Consider the following 11,656-nt stretch of genomic DNA (forward strand, 5'->3'; position numbering starts at 1 on the left):
ATGTGGTTGCTGGGAATTGAACTCAGGACTTTTGGAAGAGCAGGCGGTGCTCTTAACCACTGAGCCATCTCTCTTTTTCACTTTCAATAGAGGCCCTTTACAATCATTTCAAAATGCATTTCATTTTGACTGAACAGCTGTAGAGAACCCAGCAACTCTCCAGGTGCTAGACAGAACCATTTATCCAGTGGCTCTTTTTTTTTTTTTTTTACATTTGCTTATGTATTTTGGGTCAGGGAGAGGCAGCTCATACCACAACCTGACTGTGGAGGGCAGAGGACAAGCTACAGGAAGCCATCCCTCCCTTTCATTATGTGGGTTCTGGGGAATCGAACGTAAGTCCTCGGGTTGGCCGGCAAGCACCTCTGCCCACTGAGCCATCTTGCCATCACTCCTGAGGGTTCTTTGGGGGGTTTCTTTCACTCATCAAAGAGAAAAATCCCAACTGTGGCCTTTAAGCTGTTTGTTTGGGGCCTGAAGAGACAGCTTACCGTTCTCCCAGAGGATCCATGTTTGATTCCAAGTGTATCCACCTGGCCACTCACAATGGCCTGTAATCCCACCGCTAGGGGTTCTGACACCCTGTTCTGGCCTCTGTGGCCACTGTACATACATGGTGTGCTGACATGCATAAAAGCCAAACACCCATGCACAAAAATAAATGTGTGTGTGTGTGTGTGTTTTCAAGGTGTTTGTTTTGCTGGGTGAAATTGTAATCCCAGCACTTGGGAGGCAGAGGCAGGAAAATCACTGAGAGCTCTAAGTAGCGAGTTCCAGGCTAGCCAGGACTAGCAAGACCCTATCTTGGAACAGAAGGTCAGAGATTTGGGGTTCCTGTAGCTTCATAAACACAAACAAATCTGCCTCAAACGCCCTTCTCCCACGTGTCACTACTCTACGTCCTATGAGGAAGTTCAGGTGCCACCTCTTCCAGGAAGCCCTTCCTGACTGTCCCTTGCAAATACACTGGCTGCCTCTGGCTGGCCGCTATTCTAACAGTGGGCACAGAGCACCTCGTAAAGCACCAATGCCAACTGCATCGTCATCCCTGCATCCAGGGCCTGGCAGGAAGCCAGCGGCCATCCATAGTGGATGGTAAAAAAATAACTCCCGCTGTCCTTGGAGTTGGAGCCTCTCCCTAATCCCAAGCTTCCTGCTGTGCATCTGGGCTCTGCCTCCTCCCAGCAGCCGACCTGGGTTGGCATCAGGAAGGGAGGGAGCACCCAGTGGGTGAGGCTGAAGTGGCAGAGATGCTTCATTTCTGTCGGGTGACTGGAGGTCTGGGTTCTGGGCTCACTTACCAGGGGAATGAAAGTCAACAGAGGCCGGACTCTCGGGCGTGCTTTCAGAGTGGCTGTCCCGGACTCGCTCACAGTGTTGAACCGATTGTCTCCATAGTAGATCCCATCTAGAGGACAGAGATGATGACGGGGACTGTGAGATGGCAGTCAAAGAAGGTGACTAGTCCGATCCCAGTGAGGAAACCAGGCCTGGGGTTGCCGGCTTTGACTCAGCAACACCCTTCTAACACAGGAAGATCGCATGGGTAGGAGTTGTGCCAGTGGGTACTAAGGCTGCACTGTGGAACGGACTTGGGGCTTTTGGCCCACAGCAGCCATCCCTTCTCCTGAGGCCTCCAAAACACTCTTTCTGTTCTCCACATCTACATAACACCTGCCCTGAGAGCTACGCCAACGCCCGGGCCACCTCCATAGCTCTGTCACTTCTCTCAAGTGTTTGCATTTCTAATCTGGAACAGGCAGATCAGAGGAGACACCTGCTGTCCGCTGTGGCCAACACCGCCTCTCTTGTACCCTCTAGGTCAAGCGCTCCCAGCCTACCACCACCAGTGTGTGTGTGAGTTTGTGTGTGCGTGTGTGTGCGTGTGCCCACCCGTCTTGCTTCAGCGCGCCCTTGACCGCCGAGTGTGGAGGGAGCAACAGAATTTGTGATCTAACAAAAACACATTAGCTGGGCATGGTGGCGCACGCCTTTAATCCCAGCACTCAGGAGGCAGGCGGATCACTATGAGTTCGAGGCCAGCCTGGTCTACAAAGTGAGTCTAGGACAGCCAAGGCTACACAGAGAAACCCTGTCTCGAAAATCCAAAAAAACAAAAACAAAAACAACCAAAAAATACATTAAATAAAAAAAAGAATCTCAACTCTGCCACTGGCTGAACACGCTGTTTTACCTCCCTAAGCCTCAGTTGTCCTATCTGTACAATGGACGTGATGGTGTCAACCTCATATACCAGCTGCGAGGTCTAGATGCGGCCAGTACATAGAGCGACTGAACAAATGTGGTTCCTTCCCCTAAGAGTGTATGACACACGCTAAACCCTCCTGTTCCTCCAGACCCCGCTCTGGGCTGTGTCCAACAGCCATGGACCTGTGAAATGCCACGTTCCTGCTCTCAACCAGTCTCCCTTGTGACCTTTGACACCACTGATAAGAATTCGCCATTTCCTCCCACGTTCGTACTGTCACATCCACAGGCCTCCTGCTTTATGGGTCATAAACACTGAAGGCCGTTGTCCTACTTAACAGACCCGAGGGAATGAGCGACCTTCTCCTCGCCAGCCATAGAGGAAAGAGGTCAGAATCCCAGTGAGATAAGCCCAGCATAGTGGTGCATGCCTTTAATCCCAGCCCTCAGGAGGCAGAAGCAGGCGGAGTCCCAGGCCAGCCCAGTCTGCATAGTCCCAATGAACCAGAATCCTGGTGCCTGTTACATGGAAGCAAGTGAGATTGCTTTTCTCCTCAAACATTTTAGGAGGAAATTGCAAGAAAACCCAATAATTTATTCAAAAGAGACAGAGCTAGGCCGGTGTGATGGCCTACCAGGGAAAGGAACATTGCTTCCCCAAGCCTGCTGACTTGAGTTCCATCCCCAGGACACATAGTAAAAGGAAAGAACTGAGTCTTGCAAACTCTCTTTTAATCTCCATGTGTATGGCCTGCCATATGTGCTCGTGTACACACACGTGCACACACACACACATGTGTGCATACACCACACAAATAATATACATTTAAGATTTAAAATGTGGGGCTGGAGAGATGGCTTAGAGGTTAAGAGCACTTGGCTGTTCTTCCGAACGCCCTGAGTTCAATTCCCAGCAACCACATGGTGGCTCACAACCACCTATAATGAGATCTGGTGCCTTCTTCTGGCGGGCAGGCACATCTGTATACATAATAAATAAATCTTAAAAAAAAAAAAAAAAAGATTTAAAATGTGTAATTTTACATTTGGGAGGCAGAGGGAGGCAGATCTCTGAGTTTGAGGCCAGCCTGGTCTACAGAGTAAATTCCAGGACAGCCAGGGCTGTTACACAGAGAAACTCTGTCTCGAAAAGCCAAATAAATAAATTAAAATAAAATATGTAATTTTAAAAGAGAGACTAGGCTAGCCAAGGGTGGGAGGTCCTCCAGAAGAATCTAGGTTTTGGATATGACGAGGCAATGGGACGGGGCAGAGCATATTCTAGACCTCCCCAGAGGTGCCCAAATAACCAAGCACCACTGTGTGCGCCATTGTTCCAGGACGTAGTTCCCAGCGCTGCCGGGAGAGTTGTGAGTCTATATGATCCCCGGTCTGAGTTGCCAGGCTCCCGTCTGACGGTGGACGCAGACTATGGCCAGGGTGCAGCAGAGAAGCTGGCTGAGGGTGGGCATCCTGTCCTTAGGTGCTTACCATCTCAGAGCTAATGACCCAGCCTAGACCTCTGGGTGCTACTGCTGGCATTGGTGTGTGGTGGCTTCACCCACTTCAAATACTGGTGCTTTAGAGACTGATGAAGGGAGAATGCCATGATCTTAAAGCAAGCATAGACTACATAGTGACTTTGAGGCTAGCCTGGGCTACACTGAGACCTTGTCTTGAAAACAAAACAAAACAAAACACTTGGGCTGGTGAGATGGCTTAAGTGGGTAAAAGTACCAACTGCCAAGGCTCAAGGCCTGAGTTTGATCCCCAGGGCCCACATATACATATATACATATGCATGTCTCACACACACACACACACACACACACACACACACACACACACACACACAAACAATGTAAGAAAGAGAAATAGATGTTTTATATAGCCTTGACCTGAAACTCAGAGACACACCTGCTTCTGCCTCCTGAGTGCTGGGATTAAAGGCATGTATCACCATGCCCAGGGGAAAAAAAAAAGGCAAAGATAATAGGAAAGCAGTGGCTAGATTGATTGGCTGGTTCTAGGCCTTCCTCCAGGACATTAAGTCTCAGTCCGTGCTAAGTGAGGACTGTGTGGCCACCATAAGCCAGGTCTTTCTCATCACCCATTCCCTCCCCACCCCCCAACTCAAGGTCAAAGACCCGAACTAAATAGAATGCTGGCAGCCCACCCTTGTGGAGTTTCCTCTTAAAGTAGCCTATCTCTGTGGATCACAGGGTCAAGAACACTGGAGTGGGCCTTCCTGAAAAGCAGCCCCTTCCACAGTCCAGGGGAGAGACAGGGAGGGAGGAGAGGACAGAACAGGACAGAACAGGCAGGCGTGGCTGGAAGGAGGCCGGACAGGGCTCTAGACACAGTGACAGGGCTCAGTCAGAAAAAGGCAGCTTTTCTGCTCTATCTGGGAGCTGGAAGGGGCGGTGAGCTGAGGCCCCACCCTCCAGAGTGCCTGAAGGAGGGAGACATGCACTGAGACTGGGAAGCTTCCAGAGGAAAGGGGAGAGAGCCTTAAGGAGTGTCGTGGGGAGCTGAGTGGGTGTGTAAGCAAGGCATGTGTCTGAACTGAACCCCAGACAAACCAAGTGCTGGGAAGACAGCTCCAGGTAAAGGCACTGGCACCAAGCCTGATGACCTGTGTGAGAGCCGTCCCTGGGACACACATGGTGGACTCCTGCAAACTGTCCTTTGCTCCACACATAGGCATTGAGGACATGGAAACACACACACACACACACACACACACACACACACACACACACACCACTAAATCAAATGTAATTTTTCAAAAAGTCCAAAGAAATCACTAGCACATCATCATCGTCATCACTGGTTTCCCCCTCCCCTGTTCTCCTGCTAAGAGTTTAAGGCTTTGAGCCTGAAACGGGTCCCATCACCTAAAAACTATAGGCACCACCTGTGTGCACGAGTAAGCACCCTCAGGAAGGAGGCAGCCTCTTCCTTTCTTGCCAGGGTTCATTGTGAGCTCCAATGCTTGGGGTTGCCTACTCCGCACAAGCACGCGCAATGACCTGAGATCCACCGTGGAAGGGACTGGACCAAAGCCATAAACCCCTGGTAGTGTCAGGGTTTGCAGGGTCCCAGACAAGCCTCCTCCAGTACATGCAGTGTGCTGTCTCACATGGCCTGGGACTCAGGGCCTCTCCCTAACAGGCATGGCTGGTTCTCCGGCCTGGGGTGGGGCACACATATGCCTCTGTGTATGTGTGTGTTACCCGAGGAATGCCCTCCCCATAGGCTGCTCGCAGGGAAGCTGCGGACTCACCACAGGCTGCTCGCAGACTCTGAGTCCTTGTTTCCTACCCTTCCACCCAGGAGGAGGGGCCTCTGGAATCTTCTCTATGCCTATCCCCACAAAGCTCAGGTTGAATGTCTGTTGGTAAAACGCTTTTCATTCCCAGGGCCCGAATCTGGCGATGGATCTCCACGGCCATTGAGGTCAAAATATTCTGGGACAGTGACTTAGCTTGGATTGTCTATGTTCTAGATCTTTCCAGCATAGCAAGAAAATTAATCAGTCAATAAATTAACGGCTACCATATACTAAGCTGCTGATATTTTGCATATATTAAGTATATACGATGAGCTAGGTACTTCTTTTCTTTAGGAAAGGTCTTGCTCTAGCCCAGGCTAGCCCAGAACTAACTCAGTGGCTTGAACTACTCTGCCCTGGTGCAGGCACTGTTATTTATCTTGTAGTACTAGCGATTGAGTCCAAGCCTGTGTCTCCTAGGAAACCACTCTGCCTACCACTGAGGCAAACCCAGAGCTGTAGGGTACCACACTCCAGGCCCTGGCCCTGCTCTAAGCTCTCAAGTGGCCTGTAGGCGAAATACTCTTTAAAAGACATCATTTAAAAAATGTGTTAGTGTGTGCATGGTGTGTGAATGTGTTTATGCACGCGGGCACCACAGTGCGCATGCGGAGAACAGAGGGGAACTTTGTGGTGTCCGTTTTCTCCTTCCACCTTTACACGGGTTCAGGGACTGAACACAAGTGAAACATCACCTTTCCACAGTGAGCTGTCTTGCCAGCCAGGGGACAGAGTCTCAGTTTTGATGAGGGACCTGAAGCCAGAAGAGACTATGCACCCACAGTACCACATCTGGCGAACAAGAGAGGCCAACACCCCAGGGGCAGCAACATGACTGGAATCTGACCCCTCCGGTCATAGCAGGAAAAGAATGCAGAGTTTGGGGGTCTCCTGTAGTCGATATAGTTCTCAAGAAGGACCTGGGAGGTATATCTGGGTTCACAGCTCAGTCGCTCTAGAACTTCCTATGAACTTCTAGCACTTTCTCAGGCTCAGTTTCCCCACCTGTAGAGTGGGTATATTGACTCCTACATTGCAGGAAGCCTTCCTAAGCTCCCAGCAGTGAAGCCATTAGGGTAAGAAAAGGGCTAGAGGGCCCCAAATTGCCAGGACCCCTCCCCAGTGACCTCCAGAGCACTGGCCACAGATCTACTGGATTTCAGGGGCTAAGGAGGAATGGTGCCTTCACTTAAAGGGACTTGTGGCTTTGACCCAGAGTAACCTGGAACCCCCAAACATGCCTCTTCTTGCTTCTACCACCCTGCAGACACACAGTGCGGCCTGTACAGTGGGGTGGGAAGGTTGGGACGGCCAGTCGTCTTCCACCGCTGGAAGAGCGCCTCTTCCTCAGAGCAGCAGCAAAGGGGTGGCCATGTGAACGTAGCTCACAAATGACATTAATGAGGCCCTTCCTTGCTAATTAGCAGGTTCCCATGACAGGAACCTGAAAAGGCCAGTTTGTCCCAGCAAGCCCTAGCAGGCCTGACCTAAAGCACCCAGAGAGAGGCCTTTGTCCAAGGGCAGAGGGGACACTGAAGTTTCAGCTGGGGTGGGAGGGAGGGAGGGCCGGGGAAGCACAGAGCAAAGGAGATGACCAAAAAAAATAAAAAAAAAAAAACAGTGAGCAGCTCAAAGGCTAGCAGATTGAAGAGGGCCCAGAGCAGTCGGATGACCTCACCTGGAACTTGCTAGAAACTCTGAACCTCTCCCATTCCACACCTGTCAAATCGAGAACTGTTCTCCCTCCCGGCGTCCCCCACCCTCCCCCCGCCCCCCGGGCCACCCTGAGACATGGTTTCTCTGTGCAGCCTTGGCTGTCCTGGACTCACTCTATAGACCAGGCTGGCCTCGAACTCACAGCGATCCACCTGCCTCTGCCTCCTGAGTGCTGGGATTAAAGGCGTGCGCCACCACTGCCCAGGAACTGTTCTTAACAAGAGCCCATGTGATCGGGTGCACTAAGATGCTTGGCCCCTCAGCCCAATGAGGAGTCTTGATTTGGGGAGCTATGTAAGGACGGGTTTTACCAGCTCAGGTGACAGGAACTGATGGGGAGGCTATCTTTCAGGTCAGGGATGGCTTCCATGGGAGAGCACTTGCCTAACATGAGTCAGCCTCGGGGTTCTATCTCTGACACCGCAGAAGAAAGAAAAAAGAAGTCGCTATGACCATTGTTAGCTTATGGGCTATAGCTATCTGCAGGGTCAATGAGGGGCCGCTTTCTGGAGTTAGCTACAGCAACAACAGAGGTACTTCCATAGTGGGGCCACAGTGAGGGCAGAGGCCCACACGTATGTCTGGTGTGTGTGTGGTATGTGGTGTACGTGGTGTGCGTGAGATGTCTATGGTGTGTGTGTGTGTGTGTGTTATGTGTGTGTTGTGTGACTGTGTGGCATGTGGGCATGTGTGTAAGGTGTGTTTATATGGTGTGTGTATATGTGATATGTGTAGAATGTGAATATGTGGGGTGTGTGTGTGTGTGTGTGTGTGTGTGTGTGTGTGTCTCATGGTAGTGGAGGGTGCTGAACCACCAGGAAACCGCAGCCCATCTCTATTAGCACATCTCCAGGGTGTGTTTACTCTAGGTGACAGGAGTGTAAAGTGTGAAGGAGTCCCCTTTACACCCCCCCCCCCCCCCCCGCAAGGCACAAGGCAGCCTTCTATAAGCTGGTTTGAGCCCAGCCTCGGCCGGGGCCGGATGCAGGCACTCGGCTCCGGCTCCGGGTGGGTCATGGCTGGCTCCCCTCTAGCCTGGCCTGCTATGCAAAGTGTGTGTGGGCTGGGGAGGGGGCCTCAGGGAGAAGGATGCTGGAACCAGCAGCCACCGCCTGGAATGCTGCTAAGGAGCTCACCACAGCTCACCACACACTCATGTCCAGTCTACCGTGTGCCCTGCAGGGGTCTGCTGGAGAAAGCCAAGCGCTCAGCCCCAGCAGGGGAAGGAAATCCCGAGAATTCTCAGAGCATGGAGTACGAGGAACCTCCTGGGAAGGAGACACGTAGGGAATGCGTAGCGTCTGGGCCAGAGAAATCTGTATCTGATGTGTGTCTGGCGCTGCGCATGGCAGGCGTTGTTCGTGAGGTAGAACTGGGCAGGAGAGCCCCAATTCCCATTGCTGGGACCAAGAGGATCAGCAGGTGATAAGAAACTCCATGGACTGAGCTAAGAGGCCACAGAGAAGTAAAGCAACAGGGAGTTTGGGGAGCCTGGTCAGGGCTGCTTTGTGGTCCCAGTCTCTTATCAAAAGAGACTACAAAAATCTGTGAAGATTCGATCTGTTTTCTCAAGTACTTAAAAGACAATCGCGCAGCCTTTTGAAGCTCTTGTTAGGGAGGCAGAAGGCTTAATTAGGATTGTGATTGCATTCAGTAGGGTTATAATCACCACACATACACACTCTAGAAAAATTTACCCACAACCACCTGCACCTGCTGGCGATCTTTTTTATCTGCACCCAGCCTCCCCTTGTGCAAACAGCCTGGGACCTGGGACGTGGCTGTAGCCGCACACCAGGCAGGCTCAATTCCCTCACATATCTGGACATGGGTCTGTGATTCCCTCACCTGGCCCCCAGCACTGGGAACCAGGCAGAAGGGCACCATCTAAGGGGCCTTTAGAGCTGGAGTGCCCCACCCCTTTGCAACCTCAGGGTGGCCTCTTCAAGCCTATTTCCTTTGGAGTGCAGCCACCTGAGGACAAGGAAATAAAGGAGGCAGGACAGGCAAAGTTCAGAACGGGGACGGGACGAGCCAGGCACAGTGACACACACGCTTGCAGTCCCACCTATTGGGCGGCTGAGGCGGGAAGATCGATGGAGTCCCGGAGTTCAGGGCCACCCTAAACAACGTAGCAGGCCCCAGTTTCAACAAAATCAACAAACCGCTGCAATGACTTGAGTGTAACAAACGGTGATTTGGAAACCTGCTGGAGAACTTTCTGGAAAGGCTGGGCAGCTACTGCTTTAGACTGTAACAGTCTCTTGCAACCACTTAACTCCCCGTGGGGCGGGGGTGCCCCATATCAGGTACCCTGTATATCAGATAGTTACATTACAACTCCTAACAGTAGTAAAATTCCGATTAGGAAATAGCAACAAAAGAATTTTATGGTTGGGGGTCACCACAGCATGAGGCACTGTATTAAAGGGCTGAGAGCTACACTGAACAGGAAACACCAAGGCCCTGGGAGCTAGCACTATTGCGGACAGGTAGGTAAGGCTGGCATACCCACTGCCATCCCAGAATCCCCAGCACCAGTTGCTTGCCTCCTCAACCCCAAGGGCAGCAAGGAGAAGGGGGTCTCATGCCCGTGAGCACCCCAGGGAACACTCCAGAACACGGGAGAGCCACCCCCTGCTGTCCACCTCCCCAAACCCCAGCCCAGTGCAGACACAGCCAGGCTGAGTCAGCTGAAGGCGCAGCCCTGCCCTGGGGGCAGGGAGGAGCTGTGCCCATAGATGACTGGTAAAAGCTGACAGGGTACCCTGTCCCTCTTCTCTCTCCCCGGGACAGATTCCTAGCAACAGGAAGCTCACAGAGAGGAAGTGTGGAGAGGCTGTTCTGAGTTCTTTGGAGAGGAAGTGGGGGGAACTGGTTAAGGCAGATAAATACTCGGTGGACGGTAGTCCACGTCTCCCCTCCCCCACCCCCCCACCCCGCTGGGCCCCTTCCTCCAGAGTGAAGTCAGCAAGCCTGCTACGAGTGGGGGCTCTGCCTGGTTCCACTTGTTGGCTCTGGGGTACTGGAAATTCTCTGACTTGCGTGGTTGTGACAACTACACCGGCCTGTTGTCTACTGAGGAGCATTTGTTTGTTCCCTGCGGGAAGATTTCTACCATTTAAATCTTGCCATCTTGGACCAGTTCAGTGACCTTCCCTCTGCCTTCCTGTCTTCATCCGGAAAGCCATTAGGACAAAAACTTAGTGAGTCAACAGCAATCATTTTAGGAGAGTTTGCACCTAGGAAACGTACAGGATGTGTGTGTGTGTGTGTGTGTGTGTGTCTGTGGACAGTTTGCTACTGAGGTCTTCCTCCACGACAGGAAGGTGGGGCATCACAGAGTGCTGGCTCTTGGAGCACACTTGCCTGTATGGGTGTCTTCAAGTTCCTAAGACACACACCCCCCGCCCCCCACTTGGCTTTGTACGATTCCTCTTTGCAGCAACCTGGGCTCTGCTAGGAACAACCTCCTCTCTCCACTCTGAGCCTAGGTCCTCTCAGAAGCATCTCCTTTCTTCCTCAGGTGCCTAAAGATTGCCTTACCAGGAGGAGCACCCCCCCCCCCCCCCCCCCCCCCCCCCCCCCCCCGCAAAGGCAGGAGGACACACTGTCAGTTTTGTTTGTCTGTTGATGAGAGATCTTTGGGTCAGGGATCTTGCGCTCAGCCCAGCCACTAACATAGTAATAGGGTGTTGAAGAGAACCCACAGCATCAGCGGAGGGGGCAACGTCCCCCTGTGGCCCTGTGCAGTGCCCACAAAGGTGATGGAGACAAGCATGCCAAGGGAGTGATGGGTGACACACCTTTGTCTCCCTCCTCAGACCCCAGGACCACGGATCAAAACCAAGTCGTGAATACCTGTCGCCTATTTCCCCGGGTTTTCTCCTTAGTTAAGAGTGTACAAACTGTAGATTGAGGAAGAGATAGGGTGACCCATAGCCAGACCTGGGGCAAGGCCAATTTGGTTCCAGACGTTTGCAAAAAAAAAAAAAAAAAAAAACCACACCACCCGAGATTCGTGGGCTCCCTGCTCTCCACTCTCCTGCCTCTTTAATCTGAGACCATAGACAACTCAGACCCAAGTGGACCTAGTAAGAGCCTGTGGCACTGTCCCCCTCGCCTGCCCCCCCCCCCGCACCTCCACCCTGCAAACCAAACCAAACTAAATCGGTGTGCAAATGGCTGGCAACCTGTTAACAGCGGCTTGCGTGGCTGACTTTTCTAAACTGACAGAAATGCAGGGCTCCTGAGGCAAGCTCTCCGCGGGGCAGAGGAAGCGGAAAAAGGTGAGGGAGAGATGTCGCGATCTCAGGAATAATTCTGACTCAGAGAGAACGAGGATAGGCGGTGGGTTGCGAGACACAGTAGACAGCCACACGAACAGAAACCCCACCA

General features: G+C 52.2%; 1 protein-coding gene across 1 annotated transcript in view; it reads right to left on the reverse strand.

Annotated features, from left to right (window-relative positions):
• The window catches only part of C11H6orf132 (chromosome 11 C6orf132 homolog), a 34,618-nt gene that overhangs the window by 22,560 nt on the left and 402 nt on the right, over positions 1 to 11,656 (reverse strand). The window contains exon 2 of the mRNA XM_051152838.1: positions 1,302 to 1,408. Within this exon, the coding sequence (XP_051008795.1) occupies positions 1,302 to 1,408 (107 nt within the window). The remainder of the gene's footprint in view (positions 1 to 1,301; positions 1,409 to 11,656) is intronic.

Source organism: Acomys russatus, chromosome 11 (genome assembly GCF_903995435.1).
Source record: "Acomys russatus chromosome 11, mAcoRus1.1, whole genome shotgun sequence".
Taxonomy (NCBI): Eukaryota; Metazoa; Chordata; class Mammalia; order Rodentia; family Muridae; genus Acomys; species Acomys russatus.